Source organism: Xiphias gladius, chromosome 21 (assembly GCF_016859285.1).
Source record: "Xiphias gladius isolate SHS-SW01 ecotype Sanya breed wild chromosome 21, ASM1685928v1, whole genome shotgun sequence".
Lineage (NCBI taxonomy): Eukaryota > Metazoa > Chordata > Actinopteri > Istiophoriformes > Xiphiidae > Xiphias > Xiphias gladius.
In genome coordinates this window covers 27,633,835-27,655,779 of record NC_053420.1, presented here as the reverse complement: position 1 = coordinate 27,655,779, position 21,945 = coordinate 27,633,835, and the positions used below count along the sequence as shown (strand labels likewise).

Below are 21,945 nucleotides of genomic sequence, written 5' to 3'. Positions count from 1 at the left end.
ACAGTTTGTTCAAAGTGATATATACATGTGTTGATTATTTTTACGTAACCCGCTGTGTTTGATCCAAAAACGACCCTTCAAGAAATGGTTGGCATTTACCTGGATTCTCTTGTTCTGTCTTGTTCTACACTAAGGTAATAATTAACACTAAATATTTTCAATTTGAATAGACATTATTCCATTCATTTAACTGAACCTGAATTTTCTAAGTCAGAGCAAATCATTTTACTAGTGTTGGACAAACTATTTATTTAAACTGTAATAAGTTATCTCCTTTTTAAAAAGTCTGACCATATGTCAAGATAGAATATTGAATTTTCACATTACTTGGCCTAATCACCAAGAGCAATTCGCGGGTCAGTGTCCTGACTGAGGAAAATACGAAGAGTCAGGATTTTTACATCCAAATCTTGGATTGATGATGAAACTGGAGACATTCTGCTACATGCGATCACACTGGGGAGCAGGTTCCCAATGCATGCTGGGAGGTTTCTCTTCATTTCTACCTTTGGATGCTACAATATAAACCATAATCCGAAAAAGAAATTAGACCTCAGTTTACGAGACCACATAAAATAATCATAGACTCTTGGAATTAAAAAAGTTTAATGGAGTTTACAACTGAATTTTTAATACCTTTAAATGCCAAAATCACATTAAAATCTACACCTAGTGGCTTTACATTGTATAAAGACTTTAAAATCACTGATGAGATGGATTTTATGGTCACGTGGTGCAGGGTATATGTTGAGGTAGGTCTTATTTGCACTCTTAACGTACCGTATCTGTCTGTTTAGATGGGGGGTGGGGGTGTGTGGGTGGCCTCTTATTTTTAGAAATTCCAGCTTTCCTTTAGCAGGAGTGACTGGTTTGCTTTTCTTGCCCACTGCTGAATGAATAAAGGATGACACTCACAGCTGCATAAACTGTGACTCTGAGCATGTGTGTATGTTTCTGTATATATGGTATATGTGTATATGTAAATGTTGAATGTTGAGTACTAGTGCAAAGCAGAAAAGGGAGGATAAACACATGCCCTATGTGTTTGATACATACAGTATGAGATAACTGAAGGTGTGACTGGCCTGTTTTGCTAATTCTAACATATCTCTACTTATTTATCTATCTTGGGCTTTGTCATCCTGGCACTGATATTTCTCACTACTCTGTAATATGTGGGATAGTAAAAGTTGGGGGTGATCCAGTATGTGTGTTGTAAAAAAAGGAATTAATTTTTGCACAGCTTGATGTCTGTATTGCCAAGTTGGTGACTTAACATGGTATCAATGAAAATTAAAAAATTAAAAACTCTCCAAACTACCTAAATATATTTGTGAATCTCGATCAAAAATAAGAACATGGAGCTAAATTAACCATCAAAACCAAGACAAGAAAGCACGGGAAAAACTGGGGGGGGTTTAGTGATCATCAAATGTGCTCAAAAGAAACAACCTTCAACGTCAGGTGCCAACTGCAACTTACTTTAAAATACACTCACTGAGTATTTGCTAAACATCAGAATGGTGAAAAAAAAAATTGATCTCAGTGACTTTGACTGAGGAAAATACTGTTGATGCCAGACGGGTTGGTTTGAGTATTTCTGAAACTAATGATCTCCTGGGATTTTCACACACACGAGTCTCTAGAGTTTACTGAGAATGGTGAGAAAAAAACAGAAAACATCCAGTGAGCAGCACTTCTGCAGACAGAAACGCTTTGTTGATAAGAGAGGTCAGAGGAGAATGGCCAGACTGGTTGAAGCTGACAGAAAGGCTACAGTGACTAAGATAACAGCTCTTTACAACTGTGGTGAGCAGAAAAGCATCTCAGAACTCACAGCACATCAAACCCTGAGGAGGATGGGCTACAACAGCAGAAGACCATGTCTGGTTCCCCTCCTGTCAGCCGAGAACAGGAATCTGAAGCTGCAGTGGGCACAGGCTCACCAAAGCTGGACAGATGAAGACTGGAAAAACGTAGCCTGGTCTGGTGAATCTCATCAGCACGAATCCATGAACCCAACCTGCCTTGTGTCAACAGCCCAGGCTGCCGGTGGTGCTTCAATTGTGTGGGGAATGTTTTCTCGGCACACTTTGGGCCACTTAATAACAGTCAATCACGGTTTGAATACCACAGCTTATCAGAGTATTGTTGCTGACCATGTGCATCCCTTTATGGCCACAATTTACCCTCTTCTAATGGCTACTTCCAGCATGATAATGCACTATTAAGTATGATACTTAAAGGGATGTTTCCAACATTTTGTTGCGTCCATGCCACAAAGAACTGAGGCTGTTTTGAGAGCAAAGGGAGGCCCTACCCAGTAATAGTATGGTGTTTGTAATAAAGTGCTCCGTGAGTCTAGATCACAAAGAACGCAACAGAGACACATGCCACTGAGAAATCCAACTGTTATGACTATCCCTTCTGTTCCCTGAAGGACAGGAACATGACTGCAACAAGCCAGAGCCTGCAGCTTTAGTACAGGCTTGCATCATTCTTTCAACAGGTGAAACTGCGCACACTGGGATTCATGGGACAACATGAATCCTCAGAGGTCCTGAACACATGAGACAGCTGGTTACAGTGATACAGCTACACTAAAGCCGCAAGTCAAGTCAATAACCACATTTTACCATGAGTAAAAATTATCTGTTAAAAATATACATTAATTATATTACGGAAAAATTAACAGCTCCAATTTCATTTGCTTTTTAAAAGAGTACTACAACGATTCAGGACTGCACTCCTGTAACATTGTCACATTCACAATGGATAGTTTAAAACACGGGATCATAATCGAGCAGCAGATAGAGATATTATCTTTTTTATTCCAAGTAATCTTCTTCAAAACCTGGTGCCTACAGTGCCCACGATGCAACACTGGCAGTTCAGTCAGAGATTCAAGTGTGTTATGCTAGAAGCAGCTAATGTGGCCTAAAGCAGATATGGGGAGTGGGCTACAGAGGTCTGGTAAGCTTACTTCTCTACTCCACAAACCCAGATTTTTTTCATTTTCATACTTGTCATGAGCCGAAACCGATGCTGACTCAAGTGACATCACTTGAGGCATCCGGCGACATTGGTAGAGGGGTTTTATCAGACTTCATACATTGCCCTCTTCAACTTTTTTCACATATTAGCACATTTCTGTGGTATTTGACACTGATTATGTTAAACTAAGCTACAGCTGCAATGGTTCACTGTTATAAAATTCCAGAATTTTTCAAATGTGAAGATTTGCTGCTTTTTTCTGTTTTATATCAATGAAAAATTACTATCTTTGGGTTTTGACTGTTGGTCAGATAAAACAAGACATCTGATTCTTTGTCACCTTGGGATGGGAAATTGGAATTGATTGCAAGCGATTAACCTTTTTCAAAATTTTCTGACATTTTACTGATTAAACAATTAGAAACAATCGAGAAAATAGTTGGCAGATTAATTGACATTGAAAATCATAATTAGTTGCAGCTTTCATCTAAACCATGGTGACTATTGCCACTAACTACCCAGGTGTGCTTTATTAGAGAAACTTGGATACTCTTTGTAAATTAGAGGATTTTTCCAGGGAAATACTTTATGCACAGATAACAGGTGTGCACAACAGCAAATATAAAGGATTCATGTATTGGATATGACTGTTGTATCACAATCTATGACCTATGAAGGAAAACAAACATATTTTGCCTGGAAATACTAAACCCCATTTTTGGTTTAGTTTTTGGCATAAACCTGGATACCAAGCATCCACAATTTAAGTAAACCTGGTTTGTTCGGTGCAATGCTCACATGACAGTAGTGAACAATCCCACTAACTGGAGACTATTAACCCCTAGAAAATGACCCTATAGGTCGTCTGAGGAAGCAACTTATTATGACACATAGTTACATTTTATTGTCAGGCAACCCCTTGCGATGGAAGTAATTATTATGGGAGCAAAGGTGGAAGTGAGCTGATGTTATATATAGCGTGACAAAGTCTGCATAGGGAGGAGGTCAGGCTGGATAGATGGGTCAGCAAAACACAGGACTTTGTCCTGTTGACATGGGAGACTGCTGTTCGTTTCCCATTTGAAACCAATGGTCACCTTTGTTTCTTTTGACCACCTTAACTATGTGTTTATTATTGTAACCTTGACAACGAAGGTCTTCTAACGTTAATGAAATACTTATTTTAACCAAACCTAACCAAATCGATTTTGTTCCTGAACCTAACCAAACTGTGATTGTTCCATAAGTTTAACAGCGTGTTTATTATTGTAACGATGACGATGAATTTCCAGTATGCCTGCTACCATAGGGACAGTATTTCATGATAGGTGGCCTCAAAGGATATGGACAAACAACCTACATGGTTGTTCTGGTTGGAGGACTTGTTGACTAATTGAGCTTTACTCTCAGCAAATGTGGTTATACAACTGTAAAGGCTACCCAGCTATACGGTGTTATGGAGTCAACTTAAAACTGTATTCCAGCGCTCTGCTAAGCAAGCTAGGTGCTGTGGACGGAGCTGTCATGTCCTGAACAATTGTTATTTTCCCCCTTGCACAGCAGGTGACAGCACATTTCTTCTGGGATGAAATCCCTACGGGCACCAAGGGATTTGTGTTTATGTAGCGGCACGGGGAGCCGGAGGACATGACGTTTGACTGTAGCCCATCAGAGAGGATGGAGGTGCTTAACAAAACCAACCACAAAGAAAACGATATAGGAATGTCTGATTTAAGTTCTTGACATGTATACACACCTGGAATAAGATGAGCATGTATACATGTGAACCTACACTTCGCTCCACATGGTTTGATATTGCCTCTGTTTTCTGTCGTTCGTACCCCCCACACAGTCATGCACACACTTCAAATCTAACAACAACAACAGCTGTGTGAACTGCAAACTTTAAGGAGCTTAAAAGGAGATTTAGGAAGCATGTCACTCACACATGTCTTCTGGGAAATGTGCGTGTGCTACACTCAGACTCCTCCGTGACCTTTTCATACGTGATTAGAAACTCCAATCAACTCAGAGTGTCACTCTCGGCGAGTACAGCATATCCCATTTCATGCTGCTTTCATGTTGTCTGGTGCTTGTCACTGAAGTTTACTGTAAGGTAACTGCTACATGATGTCAAAACTGTACGGGTTTGGAGAAAAGGCTCTGTGAGCTCGGCATGGATGGTGTGACAGTGACATGTGATATTATTTCAGAGAGCTGAATTCCTCAGGGGTGGGGTGTGTGTGTGTGTGTGTGTTGGTGTGGGGGGAGGATTGTGAAATGTGTCGTCTGATAATCAGATTAAGAGCACAATAATCTCTGACAAAAAACTAAATATGAGTCATGTACAGTATCATCAGCAAATACCATTTTGTATTTGACATTGAAAGTCAAAATTTGCAGGATATTCAAGTGGTCATTTGAGTACTGTTGCTAGGTGACTGACAACAAAAATGAATGTTGCGTTTTTCCCTTTTTTTAAAAATGATGATTGACTTTCTTTCTGTCTGGTGAACTCAGATTTATGGGAAAAATTACGTTTTACTTACAGAGTTGTAAATGACACATCTATGGGCTGTAAAAAATTTCTTTTTTTTGAGCTTGATAAATTCCAGCCCACTTCAATGCACCAACAGTGCCCATATGGGGATTTGCATTAGTTCTATTAAATATGGCTCTTTATTAATTATAAATAACAGCTAATGGTGCAACACAGCTAACATGCTGTTACAGCTTCTCTCAAAGTTCACCAAAATTGATCCTGACATGAAAGATTTCCATGGATCTACCTCGTCACCATGAGTCAATCCACTGAAATAAATTGATTTCGCAGCAAAACTTTGTCATTTTAAATGCTGGTGTGACTGGGCCTTAAATGAGATTAGAAACACAACAGAGGCAGATGTTAACACTAAACGGTTTGATGATCTCAACCCAGTTTATCATTTACGGTTTTGGAGCAACAAGTTAGACACCACCTCATCAAAGCATCAAATGGAGGAATAGCTTTTGGAAGAATGACTGAAATGGAAAAGAGTTGGAGAATCTACTGACGCTGACTCATGGTGAAACTGCAACTGTATCATCGGTGTGTGTGTGTGTGTGTGTGTGTGTGTGTAGAAAGTGCAATATGTATAGAAAAGAGCGCTGTATGAATGTGTGTGTGAATGGGTGCATATGGCAGTATTGTAAAGCACTTTGAGTGGTCGATAGGACTAAAAAGCGCTGTATGAGTGCACTCCATTTACCACTTGCCAATTTTCACACTTAACAGAAATTAATGGAAGTTAAGAGATGATTGAGTGGGATAAATAGACTTGTATTTCTAAAACACAGCAGCGTGGTTTGCAAAATGGTCACCTAGGATTTAAATATGATATGTATTTGGCAAAAACTTGTTCAACTGATATTGCCCTAACCTTGAACACTCATCCAGTGCATGTTTGACATTGGTTACACTAAACACTACAACACTACATTTGAAAGTAGTGAAAAGGCTGTGATACCTCACTGAAAAGGTTTTTTCATCCCTTTTCATTTCTACTAGGGGCCAAAATTAAGGAAGCAACTCAGCTGTGTTATTATTTTATCGCTAATCAATTAGGTCTGTCAGAAGATATGTTTCAACATAAATTGATGGAAACAAGATAACAAATGAGGAAACAGCCAACAACAACACAATGATATGAGAGAATGTTCCCAGGATGTCAGGAAATACAAAAATCTCCAGGATGCCTAAAAGGGAGTGAGGAGTGATGGTGACAACAAATACAATTTATATTCATGATATGTATTTTTCATGAATCTGTTGGATATTTGACCTGGAAACAAGACTTTCCTGTCCTGACAATATACAAATTGATCAAAATAAATTTGAAAGTTTGTGTTCTCTGGGTTTGTCTGCGTAGGTGACACTGTCCTGATATGGGTGATGGCTATTACAGGGTCATATTTGAGAGCCAATTTCCCTGGTTCTGACTAGAGAGAATATTGGACAGTTTCATGATGCATCAGACTCCTTTGAGCAGGTATAATAAACCATAGCAATCCTTTCGCAAACCCTGAATTCCTAACTGTATATGAGAAAATAAAACATGGGAAAAATTATCATGATACATATTCAGTGCTTGTAGTGCTTTATTGCATGCTTAGACTTGGAGAGAACCCTTCATATGTTCAGTCATGTGCAGTCATATTTCATGACATCCCTTTTGCATAGAGAAGATGTATCTCAGCGTGGGATCGACAGCCTGACAGCCAATAACAAGACAGTAATGTCTGTCAGACCACCTAAGCCACCTTCCCTACCTCCCAAGGACCTCATTGCATTTTAATCAAATTCTGCATGTGGGTGGCACATTCAAGGAAAAGCTCTGCACATCCCTATTCAGTACCATATGTTTGTAGACCTTCCCATAGTGGTGGGACCCTTGGTGTATGCACAAGGCTCTGGAGGGTTCCCACCTGCCAGAGGGGGCTCTCAGGGGGCACATTATGCATGGCAGACAGCTGTCCTGCCCGCTGTATGCAGCTAAGCTTGTCCATGCAGAAAGACATGCTGGACAAAAGAAAGAGTGAGGGAAAATGAGTGGGGATGGTGATAGAGGGAGAGAAATTTCAAGGGAATATGGAAGTATGAGGGTGTGTTAGTGTGTTGCTGGTAGGGAGAGTTCACATCTGCTGTGTACCTGAGACTATCCATCATATGCCGTGTCAATGTACAGTGGAAGTTCACGAGGTTAGACAATGTGTGCCGCTGCGCTGTATCTATGGTTTTAACCAGTTACATATCATATATACATATTAGGTGACCATTTTGCAGACCATAGTGCTGTGTTTTAGAAAATTGAGTGTATTTATCCTACTCCAATCATCTTCTAACTTCCATTCATTTCTGCACAATATTAAAATCAGCATCAATTAGCAAAATCTAGCACACTCTAACTACATTACATTATTCTTGATTGAAAATGCAGTTTAATTGTACATTGATTTTAAATGTCTACATCTCTTTATCTCATAAAGATAATGTAACTGACTGATTAATGCAAAGCTGATATTCACTGTAATGGATTACACAGTAAAGAAAGTTTTCAGAGCCTGATTATTGATTTTTATATATACGGTAATGGAGCGAAACCAGTGGCTAAATAGTAGGAAAAATATATACAAAAATATAATAATATATAGCCTACATTAATAGAATTCTAGTTTTAAACTAAATTGGTAGTTAAAGGATAGCGCTGGTTTTCTTAAGATATCCCAAGAAAAGAGAAAACCAACAATGCGTCAATACTTTCTGACTAAACCTAACCCCAACCCCAGGTCACACATTTATAGTTTCATTTTTCAAAAAGGCTCAGTAATTACTTAAAACAGTGGAATACTGCAGCTTTAAGTGAGTCATGAGTAAATGTTGCATTTATTAGGGACTATTTTCAGCAGCAGATTAATACATTTGGTGCTCAATCGAGTATTTACGACAGCAGGAGTGTGTACGTGCGTGTGTTCATGGTAGCGAAGGAACATGTCATGCGGAGCGACGGTGTGGTGGCTTATTGATGCATCTTAAATAGATCTGCACAACAATTAAGCTATAAGGCACAGAGGAGTAAGTGGAATCAGGTTTCTACAACACAGACAATTCTTGGCTTTACGCCAATGACATAGTGGTAATATCTAGTTACTGGTCATAGACTACCAATCACAACCAGTAAACAAAGCACTGACTACTTTCACAAAGTGAGCAATCACCAAATATAATTATGTTCAGTAAGACACATTTTTATCCAATATATATTATGCCACACATTTCCTTTCCGACCCAAATAAATAAAAACATTACATGAAAATATAACATGAAACTGAAATAGGCTGATTAATGACAGCGCTATCTGGTCAAAGGAAATCCTGTCCTCCCTTATCACGGCAGTCACTTTGGTTTCAGCATGACGTGGTAGAAACAAATCTACACTGCCAGATTACCGGCAGTGTTACCTGCTACCAGCACAGGCAAGGGCCATGTAAGATTTAACAACAGCAAAGAAAACCAGTGCTGGAGAAAACACTTAGCTCTTTGCCTGCTAACTGATTGCTTTTCATTGTTGCCAGTTTGAATAGCCCACTGATACCCAGACCAGCAGCCCGGATGAATGTGTATTTGTTTTGTGTGTATGTGTGTGTTTGTGTGTGTGCCTAGTGCCAACAGTCTGGCTAGGATGTGTGGGGGAGCCTGTTGAATCTTGATCTGGTGTCTGTTGTTCAATACTATATTCCGAATGAGTGATGGATAGATGTAACTGGAGCTGAATATATTGTTGTGTGCTGATATACAGTATGTTACCGTATGTACTGACATGTACAGGTAAAGGTTTTATGGTGATTTTATTCAATTGGTTGTTCTTCATGCCAGATTCTCATTAGAGAACTTGGTCAAAACATGTAGGATTAACATATCTCAAAGCAACCTTTTAACCTTTATACGTACCTCAGGGTTTTGGGGCAAGACAAGCCAGTGTAAGTTGGAGACACATTATAAGACTGTGTTTACTGCATCTTCATAATTCACACAACAACCAAGTGACAAATGATAGTAGCCTCCATTACTGCTGAGAGATTTAACTCACTGAAATGAACTTCTAATTGACAGCTTGTATTGGCTCTGTATATTAGTGAGGAGACAAGTGTCTTCAGGGGGCTTTTCATGTGCCGGAAGATGCCTGACATGTTGGAATTATTTCCCCGTTGGTCTTAAAAACCAAACCTTAATTGGATTACATCAGCACAAATTGGCAGATATAAAAAGAGGCAGCGAAGCAACTATTCACAGTATAGAGGATTATCAAATACAGGCATGTCAGCCGAACTATTTGCAAATAAATCCAAAACTCCAGATTGCCACAGCGCTTGCCAAGCTTTCACCAGATAAAACCCCAAAAGGATACAAGCTCTAAACAATTACAATCAATTCCAGGCAAGCATCATTTTTTACCACAGCAGACAAGTCCATGAATCAGTGATTTCTGTTCGGTGCCTGTCAGTTAGGGGAATGTAATCCAAGCAGCTGTTGCATGTAGGAGTTTAGGTAAAAGAAAAGAAGGAGCTATGAAAGGACACATCTGCTGTAATTACACAGAAAATATGAAGAACTTTACTGGAAAACTAAGTTTTAACTCAGAAATTTAGATTTATACAACCCAGTTGGCACATCCAATTCATGCCACATGTTCCTCCAATATCTGTGGAATGTGTAGCAGCTGAAGAAAAAACACTAGGCCCTCTTTGCAAATTACTACCTTTGCAGTGTTTTAAAAGAATAGTTTGACATTTTGGGAGATACACGTATTCACTTTCTTGCCGAGAGGTGGATGAGAACATGGCAGCGGGTGGCAGTATGCTAAATACTGTATAAATTTAAGCCAAAGATAAAGACTGGAAGCAAGAGGAAACAGCTGGCCTGGCTAGCTGGAACTCACTGAAGTCCACTGAAACCTGTAAAACCACAACTTACCATCTTTGTGTAACTGATCCATTATCTATTGGTATAAGTCAAAAATATTACGTGAAAAAAAAAAAATTAAAAAAAAAATTGGAGAGTTTCTGTATCAAAAATCCCTCTTTTCTCTTCCAAAAAAAACAATAAAATACTTTTGATGATTCATCTTGAACTCAGCATTGTGTACATAAGTTTATCCAATGTGAAAATGGGATTTAGTGCAACTAACTAATCACATAAAACCATTCTTGACCTTTAGCTTGTGGGCCCGAGTGGCTAAGAGAGCAATATCAAAAGAGAGGAGCGTGTGAGTGGATATCAGTTGGCTAAGACATTGCTTACATTCCCGCTCCAGATTTGATTTAGTGCTTCTTCTAACTAAACCCTGCCCACATATACAATTTCACTCGGAAATATGTCACAATAAAGACAATAAAGACAATCTTCCGTCTAACTTTGACTTTAAACTAGTCAAGTCTTTATGCTGTGCTATACAAAGCTAATCCTGGCTCTAGCTTTTTTTTTAGTACAGATATGAGATTGGTATTTATCTTTTCATCTAACTAGACAATTACCATATTATTTGTCCCTTATTATATGTACCTTATATATAATTAATCCAGAGCATTGTTTGCCTTCAGCTTGAGAACAAACAAGGATGAATAAATTAGGTTACACAATAGTTTAACTCAGCTGACATTGAAATAAGGCAGAAAAATAAGGTTTGAATCAAAGCCGACTCAGTTGTAGGCGCCTGACGGCGTGGCTGTCGCACTTCCCGTGGCCTGACCAAGACCGATCACAGCTAAGCAATGCAAGACTCACTTGGAAATCTTTCAGTCCCATTTTCAGTCAGCGCCACATGTGAGGTGTCAACTACCAAGTCAGAGGTGCCACTGTAACAGCTGGATCTTAAACAGCACAGGCCCAACCAAACACTAAGAGCTGCAAATACCCATCTGAAAACATTTGAAACATTACGATCTCATTCATGTTTCGTTCCTCAGTCAGCCAGGTCCTAATTTCTAGTTTAAAACAGACATCTGTTGGCTTGGTAAAGAGAATGAAAATGTATTGTTTTACCTCCAGAATGTGGTGGAGGGCCGCACAGCAGAACCACTCCTTGACCTTCACGGACTGATACAGAGCTTCTTCTGTGAGTCTTGAAGTTTTCCAAGTCTGAAAAATAAAAAAAGGGCATTGAGTAAAACATCCCCTAGAGTCTGAGGCTGATACATCTGATGCTGTTCATGTTTTTTTTTTTTTTTTTTTTTGCCAGTTTGCCAGTTTACTATACTCACACACACTCACAACACTACACTCCCACTGTACTAGAGAGTTCCTGGCGTATAGTTCTTTGGACTGTGGGCAGAAAATGAGGTTTAACCCTGACAAATACGGTACTTGTAAACTCCAAGGGCCACGGTTCAAACCTCCTTCACAAACAAATTCTATACGAATAAAGCAACATCATTATCCTTTCTGTGTCTTTGCTAATGTAAGGAACATTCTCAAGAGTGAAAAAAAAAAACCTTCAAGAGTAGCTGAACCTTCTGCAGCAAAAAACTGAAAATGTTTGGGGCGGTAAACAGCCTTGGGCTTTGCCTCAGGACATATTCACCCCCTGTGTGCGTCTGTGTATATTGTGGATATCCAAGGCTCATTGTGATGGTGCCACAAGTATCAGAAAGAAGTGAATTAAAGGGCCCCAGCAGGGACTTTTGCTTGAAGAAGACAGTAATGACTGGTTAGCAACTTTTGAAAAACTTTATGGAAAGACACACTGCGACAGAGGGAAAAAAAAATACAGAAAAGATGCAAAACCCCCTGATTTTTCCAAAAATGTTTAATGTAAGGGTTGAGCCCAAGGAAGCTGAAAAAACAGTGCTAGTAAAGCAAAACAAAGCAAATACAACACCCAAAGTATCAGAATGTAAGATAACCCAGGTATCCTAGATAACACCTTATGTTTTATAAAGTTTGTTTCATTTTGATATTTTTAGTTAAATGTAATGTTCAAAGCAAATCATGCTGTGAAACTGTATACACTATATTAAGGTTGTACTGGCAGGCTGGATGCTTTATAATGGATATGAATACAAATAAATATCAATTTATCTGTACACGTCTTTGGCATCTTTCAAAAATCTTTCACATTGTAATTTTTAAGATGAGGTTTGTTTGTGGCTGCATAAAAAAAAGTGCTGCCGGTCTGTCTGTACAACTGTTCTGCCTCATCTTTAATGTGGACTCAAAAAAAACAAAAAACAATTTATTGGTGTTTAATTATTCTAAAAAAAAAAAAAAAATCCTTTGAGGGAATGAGCATTTGCATTCCTTCCCACTTTTCCCTTTCTCTTGTTAAAAGAATTTTCGGAGCCTCAGAATGATCTTATTTACTGTAAACTGGAAATTTTGGATAAAATCTGGGTGAAAATCAGTTCAAATTGTTCTGCCTTTAAAACATCTGGGAATTGTTTAGTGAAAAACTATAAAAACTGAAGATGATGAGCCTCATGAAAGCTTCAATGAGCCAAGTGAGACGGCAGCAAACCTCAAGATGGGACTCACAAAAGAAATAGAGACAGCTAATTGAAGGGTATCCCTAGAAAATCTTGACATCAAATTTATGTGCTTTAAATGTCTACAGGAGATCGAATGAAATTCAGTTCCCGTGGATTGTTGGACATCAGTCAAGTGTCCACCCAAACGTGGAGCCAGTTGCAAATTGTTTCCATTCACTACTGGTATGTGGACATTAGGAGTTGGTTCATTGCGATAAACAGTCGGTGGCGCTAATTCTTCAGTCAGGGCCATGAAACCATTGCAGAAGAAGAGGATGCAATGAGATTGTATTTTGCAGATTATGTATGGAAGTCCTGGATGAGTTAAACGCATTGTGAAAAAAAAGAAGGGGGAAAAAAAAAAGAGTTGAAATCAATAGTGACACACACCCACTAATGTGAGCCGAACAGCAATCTGCAGACCTGCTGCTAAGCAGAAAGGGGTTGCTGTGGCGGGTCACGCATGAGGGATTTTAATAGCTCCAGTGGTAATCAGGTTATCTTTCATTCATCACGCCCACCACCACTGAACATTACAAAGCTATTCCTGGGATGGTTTTGACACCAAAGTACTGTTAAACTGCACTAATTTTTGTTTGACAGCTGATGGAAACAATATCAGGTCATAACCACTTCCAACGATTCACTGCGCTAATGGCGTTAGAGCTGGTAGAGCTCTGTAATATAATTCATACATCACATTGAGGCTTCATGTCTGCACTGGTAACTGGGTTGGAGGGTGGAGGGGGGGATAAATATGTTTCCTATTGGAACCACTTAAAGAACACTCCGAGAACAGCTGTTAAGCAATTTTAAACATGATCCATAGATATTTTAAAGACAGCAGGAAAACATGAATCAGTTACTACAATCTGTAATTACATGGCAACATTTTTATATTGAATAGCTTCAAATAGTACAAAAACTGTCTATTCTTTTTACTTGTCTTGTTCCATTTCCACAAATTGTTTTATTTTATTCTTTATTTAGTTTGTGCATTAAGTATGCCTGCATTCTTTGAGGTCAAAGTGCAATCATGAACGTGTTCCAAACAAAACAATAAGCTGTAGTACATTAATATATGAAGAGAGATGATAAAGGGTCACGAATGTATCCATACATATTCTCCAAATTGGATTAATTAACCTTAATTAACCTTGCTCTATAATATGCGCCATGGTCTCAAGTCAGTGCTAGCAGCGGTGCTGACACGGGTGCTCTCTTTGCAGACCTGCCCGTTGCAAAACTGCAACCAATCCACTTTCAAATGAGATTACTGATTAGTTCAGCTCCAAGAGATCTAAATGTAAAATTATTGGGCTCAGTGATTTATGAAAAGGACTATAAGGTCAGTTAATATATGTCATATTGGCTGCAGGACAAGTCAATTAAGAAGCAGCCTTTAATTATTTCTTTATACATAAATCTCTTTTTAACCAAAAGGCACAGTTCAACTAATGGCTATTTAAGACTTTTAAGCCCTATTAAGAAAGCAATTCCTGATATTTTTCTAAAGATTTATGCCAGATTTGGGTCAGTTGGATGTGTGTTGGCCTCAAGGCTGTAAAAATCGGTTAAAACTCTCTGTATATCTTCATATACTGTATGTCAATTTTCAAACACATAATTCACTACGGTATTACCTGGAATTAATTCATTTTAAAAAGTTTTGATAGGGAGCTGCATTTTAGGAAAGACCATCAGTTTTTGACCTCGTTTCCATCTATTGATCATACAGTTGGAGTATCTATAATGTCAAAAATACCTTCCGCGAGCTGAGAAAAGCATCTTGGACAGCCCAAAGGCCTTGCCGGTGTATACGCGCTATGGATTACTTCACATTTAAAAGCAAGTTGTCATAACACCTTTTATGAGTCCAGGGATTCTCGTTGCCTCTGCTCTGGCTGGAAGGTAGCGCAACTAGCCGTGTCGATGGAGGGTGAGCCCCCAGGAGCCGATCGGAACCGGTGCGGTTTGAGTTCCTGTTGCCCACGCTGCGGCAGAAACGCAGCCGCTGTACTGCAGCGGGTTTTCATCAAGGATTGTTTGTGTTTGTGTGGAACAAGCACAGGTGTGTGACAGTGAAGGACTCCAACCTTTAAGAGATAAACTGACCGAGGGCACGGAGAAACACTGCCTGCTGAGAAAGTAGATAGGCGTAGTGGTGTACTCTGAGTCAAACTAAGACTTTCTGTGCAGGTGGCACCACCTTTATGAAGTTTTCAAAGTTTATCTATCATGCACCGCTTTCCTCGTAAAGACTAGTTTAGCTTCAATCATTGTCATTTTTCTGAAAGAACATTATCACGATGCAAGTTTCTGGACATAAAAGATACAATGATTTTCTGTTAACATTGCCAGTGAACTAGAGAGCAAGATAGGCTTCATCTTATTTTCCTGACTTCAGCTTTGACTGATGTGTTTGCTTGATAAGCATCGCCTGCTTTTCTCTTCTTCTCTTTTCTTAACTGTCAAAAATCTGTCCACCGTCTTTTGTATTTCATTTTTTTCTGTCTGAAACCTGAATCTTGACAGAACTGAGAGTGCAAGGCCACTCTTGTTGGTTTATTGTTCCCGCATGAAGCTGATTTATTCAGCTTTCCACTCCAGATTTTTTGCCCCGGTCACGCGTGCCGCCCAGCCGTGCCTCTATACCCCCCAGCTGGGGTCTGCGCCACAGTTTGAGAACCACTGAAGGTTCCTAACCTGGGGGATGTGAAATATTTTTCAAAAGGGACTACAGCTACCATTGACCAGGGGTGAAAAGTAACTACAGTGAGCACATTTACTCAAGTGCTGTATTTCAGTGCAGTTTTGACAACCCCACACTGCACTTTTTACTGTACTACATTAAGTGTATTTGCCAGCTGTGTATATTTCACATTTTCCATTCAAAATCTACAATTACTTAAAAATGAACGGCTACGATCAGTACTTTTATAATAACAATGTATGAAATCACAATCTGAAAGCCATGTGTAATGGATCGGTTGTAGTTGATGACTTTCAGCTCATTAATTAGCTCACCGGACACACTTTACTGTTTTGGTTTCACGCTAACAGCTCTCATAGCCTCGGTTTCAGCGTTTGCAGTGAAAAAGCCACTGTCCGCTACCCGCGCGGCACCAAATGGCAGACAGACACAGTTAGAGACCAGCTGCTGAAGAGCCAGATGTTTCCCTCAGGAAATACAGAGCTGAAAGAGAGTGATTACATTATAAGTGTTTGCTAACAAGTATAATATATATAACATATTATATTTATATATATAAACCAGAATAATGTTCTTGGCAGTGTTAACAGGGTATGAAGCAGGCATTCCATTACTCAAGGACATACAATTGAGATAAAATATCACTGTATTACTAAATAATACATTTTACAACTTTTTTGTGGCTAGTCCAATATTTCTTCGTACCCGTGACCTTAACATTTTTGAAACCATAGCAATGGTTATCTCTCTCATCTTTCCCTTCTTCCCTGTATGAGATTGGATAATTTCACCTCTTCCGACCACTAACATTTTTTCAAATGATCACATTTCAAGGAAAACTGGTTTGGCTGCTCTCAGACATATACAGATTGTGATAATGGGTTGCAAGTGGACATTACCTCATTAAAGGGGTCATAAACCAAGACGGTTGGGAATCACTGAACTAGACCACAAGCATGTTGTACTTCATTCAGATATTACTAAGCCGCCATTTCTGATTCCCTGCATTCTATGATAAGCCATCAGTGCTACACTACACACTGACAGTGCATTGCTTGGCCTCCATTATTTTTCATTAAAAGGTTCCTCTCTGGAGAAGAAATTAGTTTTTGGCCATAATACCTTCGCTACCTCCACTATTGTACATAATTCAACCCGTGGGAGGTCTGTTCCTTATCTCCAGCCACTCAAGTGTGAATTATTTACGCACCATTAAAGTGGGAGAAGAAGTGCAGGATGAAACTACTCACAACATTTAAATCCACTCATTCGATTTATGTGCTTGCTTGTTCCTGCTCCTTACTGGGAAAACAACACGTCATCTCCGCAACAGAACAATTGAGCATCTGAGTGAAGTCCATAGATGTGACGAAACATTTGCTGTCTATAGTCCTTTGGACTCTGCAAATCACTGTCCCTCCAAATGATATTTCTGGGCTGTTAAAAAGTCGCCCAACAGTGGCGGGGCCGTAAAAGTGCTGAAAGCGGAGGGACAGCACAAAGATGTCTGAAGAGCTGAATTTAAGATGCTTTCTTGGAGGTTTATGATGTGTGCAGAATTCAATCTGGTCCCTGTGCTAAAATTAGGTGATTTACTTTTCTAGCTTGTTATATTTTATAAATTGCTACTTTTTAGTGTTTTTTTTTAAGGAACACATGGCTGCCTGGTTATCTCTTAACTGTCACTCAAACGTGATTAACGTTAAAGCGAGGCTAATTGACTTCCCTGTTGTTAGTGGGCTTTATCTCTGGCTGGTGTGGCTCATCAGAGATCAATGATGAAAGCTTGCCATTGAAATATCTGCTCTGCTTTTTCTTCAGCTTTTCTACACCTTTAGTTAAATGAATTATTTTTGGCCCAATGTTAGTCCCTTTCCCACTCTTGGAGATACACGAAAAAGCTACAAATAGGAAGACAGCCTTTTCTTAATAAAACATGGCTTGAATTGCTGGAAAAAAATACAGTTTTTTAGAGACTTGTTGAAACAATCTGGCCACTCCAAAATGGTGACTGAAGCCTTTTTTTTTGAGTAACCCCACCACTTACTTTCATCTGAAGGCCCGATAGAAGGTTAGATAAAAGCACCCATGCCTCCCCAAAATACAAGCCTAGAACAAAGTGAACAAGAGCAAGAGCCATCTAAGGTACTGAATTTATTCCGAAAAAGTCTCTTTCACATTATTTTGGGCTGAGATCAAAGCTGTTGTGATTTGTGAAGTGGCGATGTCTACTTCACTAAAACCACTGATTGTCCCCGTCCAGTTCCACAGACATGGCCTCGCCCGTGCTGAAAGCATGCTCCAATAGTGGTAAAATCCAATGCGCCCACATCCCTTTCCATATATCCACTCTGAACAGCCGAAAAAAGAGCAAAAGAAGCATTGTTGCGAAAGGGGCTCGAGGAGAGCAGTGAAAAGCATAATTTACAATATGGTACAGCCGATGCCTTCAGATGCGGGGGACATCATGAGGGGGCTTCACCAAAGGCATGCTTCTCTGAGCGCACACAGCTGTGCAGATGTTCACTTTTGAGTTCAAAAGAAAGCATGAAAACCCACAGTTTGCCTGTGAGGGACATTTCAAATAACATATCCATTGAATTTGTCATATAAAGGAACTGCAGTAAATGTAACTCCTTTCAAATTTTCATTAAAAAATTATAACATTGTGATAATGCTTTCCACACTGAGCTACACATAAGCTTCACAGTAATTTTCAAAAGGGAAGCGGCAAACAGTGATTAATAGACTCAGAACAAGTAAACGTGATGTCCCATCTACATCCATTAGCATCACTTATTACAAACCTGTGCTGGCATTACGAACAATGATCTAGATTAGGCTGATGATCGCATCCCAGACATATGAGCTTCCCAAATGCCAGCACAACTAATCATACTTCAAGGAGCCTGTCCAACCGTGACCATAAAATTCATCTTTCCTTAAGGATGCACTTTGTCTTCAAGTGGATGGTGGATTACGTGTGTGTGCGTGCGTGTGTATGTGTATCACAGCTCTGTGCAGTTTGTTATACATAATATTATCACATGTAAATATATGAATGTAAATGAGAGGAGAGGTTTTAGAGAGGTGTTAATCCAACTTTATGGTCATTTTGGAGTTTATCTTTAAATTGTTTAGCATATTTGGTCTGCCATCACTGAAGTAAACAGGGTGGACAAAATATTAGAAAACCTCTCGGTGTAAAGGAGCAGAAATCACAGACTGCATTAGTTTTAGCTGGTGTACCCACTAAACCAGCAATTGAGTGTATTTCTTGCTTCTCTTTAAACTTTCATGTCATAACAGAATGTATGCACTAAACCAAGAATTCAGTTCAATTCCATTTATTTAAACTACTTAATTCGTTCCTCAAGGGGATAGTTGAGACTAGCTGGTTTTGACAACAAAAAGTTAAATTACACACAAAATACAAAATATGGTCATGTAAAGATGAAGAAATAAAATAAAAGCAAAGATTAAAAAAAAAATACAAATAATAATTTAACAATCTACATACAGAATAACCTGACCATTCCTTTCACCGTGGCCGTTTACAGTTACTATGGCATCTGGAATAAAACCAAATGTCTGTCTATTTGTTTAAAGTACTGGCAATCTAAAATAGATTCCAAGTTGTTTTAAGTTGGGGTTTATTGATATGCCATTTTGAGAACTTAGCATTCAGCTGTGCAAAGGATCTGTATTTTGCCAATAATTTGCGAACTGAGATTACAGCGACACTCCAGATATTTAGCATTGCACCTCCATATAGTTGGGGAGCTACATAAGGACTGAAAAAAAAAAAAAGTTCAAATGATGCAGCAGAGGCTGAAAAAAAGCATGGTCGCATGCTCCAAAGCTACTGGATCCTACAACTCAGTACCATCATACTGGGTCATCTCTGCCTGGCAAATGCACACATCTTTCATTACTCCAAATGCAGGCATTTGCAGGATTTCTTCAGACATAACAATGCTCCCCCGGAGCCACAGAAGACATTAAACAGCCTGCTTTCACAGACTTAGCGCTGGTTTATGGTCTCTCAGGTCTAGCTCGTAAGACACGCTGTCCAACCACATTGGAGATCAAAAGTGTTTCTACCTGATCTGAACGGCCACACTGGAAGACAGAGTGAAAAGTTGGCCGTCATATAGAGGGGGGAGACGTGTTATCATTTAAATATGGGAATGACAGCACACATTTTCAGACAATCTCCCCAGGAAGACATTCATAGTGTTGCACCTGGTTGTTCGCATGAAAAGTGCCACACATAGCTGAGTAAGAATTGAAAAGCGAGCTAGAGGAAGAAGTTCCCAACCCGGCTCCACTCTCACCTTCCCATAGTGGGTGTGAATGTTAGACGGTCGGTTTGGGAGAGTGACAGAAATGGCAGGATACAGATCCCCCCCAAATCTGAAACTGGAATGGTTTGCAAATACATTCTGTACAGATATTTGTGACTCGATGTTGGTTACAATTCATAGCTACATTACCTGATTATTTACTAAGTAAAAGTAAGTGAGTCATTTCTAGGGGACAGGGCTGAACCATGACAGGTGAACTGACCTTCTTGGTCAAATTGGCAGCGTTCCCTTTAAACAACAAATTGCAGTCAGATCTTGTTCTTTTTTACGGATGTCTAGTAAACCAGTGAATCAAATACTTTCAATAGAAGATGTATAAATTAATGTCGGTAATCTACAGTCAACGCCAAAGGCGTTTTGTTTACACTGACATTACAGATGATGCTGAGACCTCTTAACAACATCTGTATTTTCACCATTCCACCATTTTCCAAGGTCTCAGACACACTCTCCATTTATTTTTGGGCCTGGGTGGTTCTCAGAAAGCAGTAAATAGTAAATCCCAAGTATGTTATGACACCTTATAGCAGGTTCATAGGAGTGATATCTTGATAGTGTACTGCAGATAAAAAGTAGAAGCCAGAGCACACCCATTAGCTATTTACACCTCATTAACTAAGTCAATATACTCACTCCACATTATCACAACAGCTTAGAGGAGTCTAGAGGATTTATTTGCATTTAAATGAGGTATTCATGTTTCCCCTCAAGGCAATAAAGCCTACCCTGGTGACATCAGGAATTTTCACCCCTATATGCTGAGCAAAATAGGAGCTTGTCTGACACTGATGAGACATTGTATAAGTAGCTGAATATAAACTCCCACACAACACAGGATATGTTTTCGAGGCAAGCTCCATTTTCAAGAATTTATTTCTTGAGAGCTGGACCTCTTTGACATCTCTGCTCATGTAGTGTCGTCGTGGAAACCTCAACACTGAATAAGCTCGTCATCACATTCAAAGCACAGCCCTCCTCAGTGCCACCCATATAAGAGGCCCACGCTGTAATTCCGATAATGAATATACAGCTTTTCATCAGTATGAATTATGGGTGTACATCTTTTACATAATCACTGATATAGAATCGATAGATATACTAATCAAGGGCAGCGGGTATTGAGTGGGAGCGCCCACTGCCCATCAGTTATCCTTGCCTCAGGGGGTAGACAGCGACAACCCCTGTGAGGAGTAGCATCATCCATCAAAAGTTTGTGACACAGAGAGGAAAGCTAAAGTATTTGGAGTCCCGCCAGTTTCAAAGAATAACCTTGAAGGCATCATGGAGCATGTGGACTAAAAATGTTAAAATATAATTTTGCACAGTGTGTTTACTCTTGAGTACAGAAAATGTAATATGTACAAGTTAGGAAGCAGTGCACAGTATAAATTTGGCCTGTAGGGTCCAGTTTTGAAGGGTATGATATCAAAAAAGCCACCCAAAGCATACATTTTCAGTTACTTGGAAATGTATGAGTTGAGAGAACAGATTTACAGGTTTGAGAGAGAAATACACCTTTATTGTGACAATTCATTGCGACTTCAACATCACCAATAATGTGTTTTAGAAAGATTACTCAACAGGAACGAGGTTAAGACACCACTGATTCCTATTCAATTAAAGAAAAGGGATAAATCTCTCACACCCAACGCTAAATGACTAAATTAGGAGGTAGAGGATGTTCACTGAACAACAACCTGAAAACTCCTGCTCCCAATGACTCAATATCAGGATTTCAGGATCAAATTTAGGACCCAGTTCAAAATTAAATATCAGGTGAACATATCAGGTAATTTTTCATATACATATATA

The 21,945-nt window shown here is 39.3% G+C and overlaps 1 protein-coding gene across 1 annotated transcript in view; it reads right to left on the bottom strand.

Annotated features, from left to right (window-relative positions):
• cntn4 (contactin 4) overlaps positions 1–21,945 on the bottom strand; it is a 155,254-nt gene that overhangs the window by 59,168 nt on the left and 74,141 nt on the right. The window contains exon 5 of the mRNA XM_040159083.1: positions 11,573–11,668. Within this exon, the coding sequence (XP_040015017.1) occupies positions 11,573–11,668 (96 nt within the window). The remainder of the gene's footprint in view (positions 1–11,572; positions 11,669–21,945) is intronic.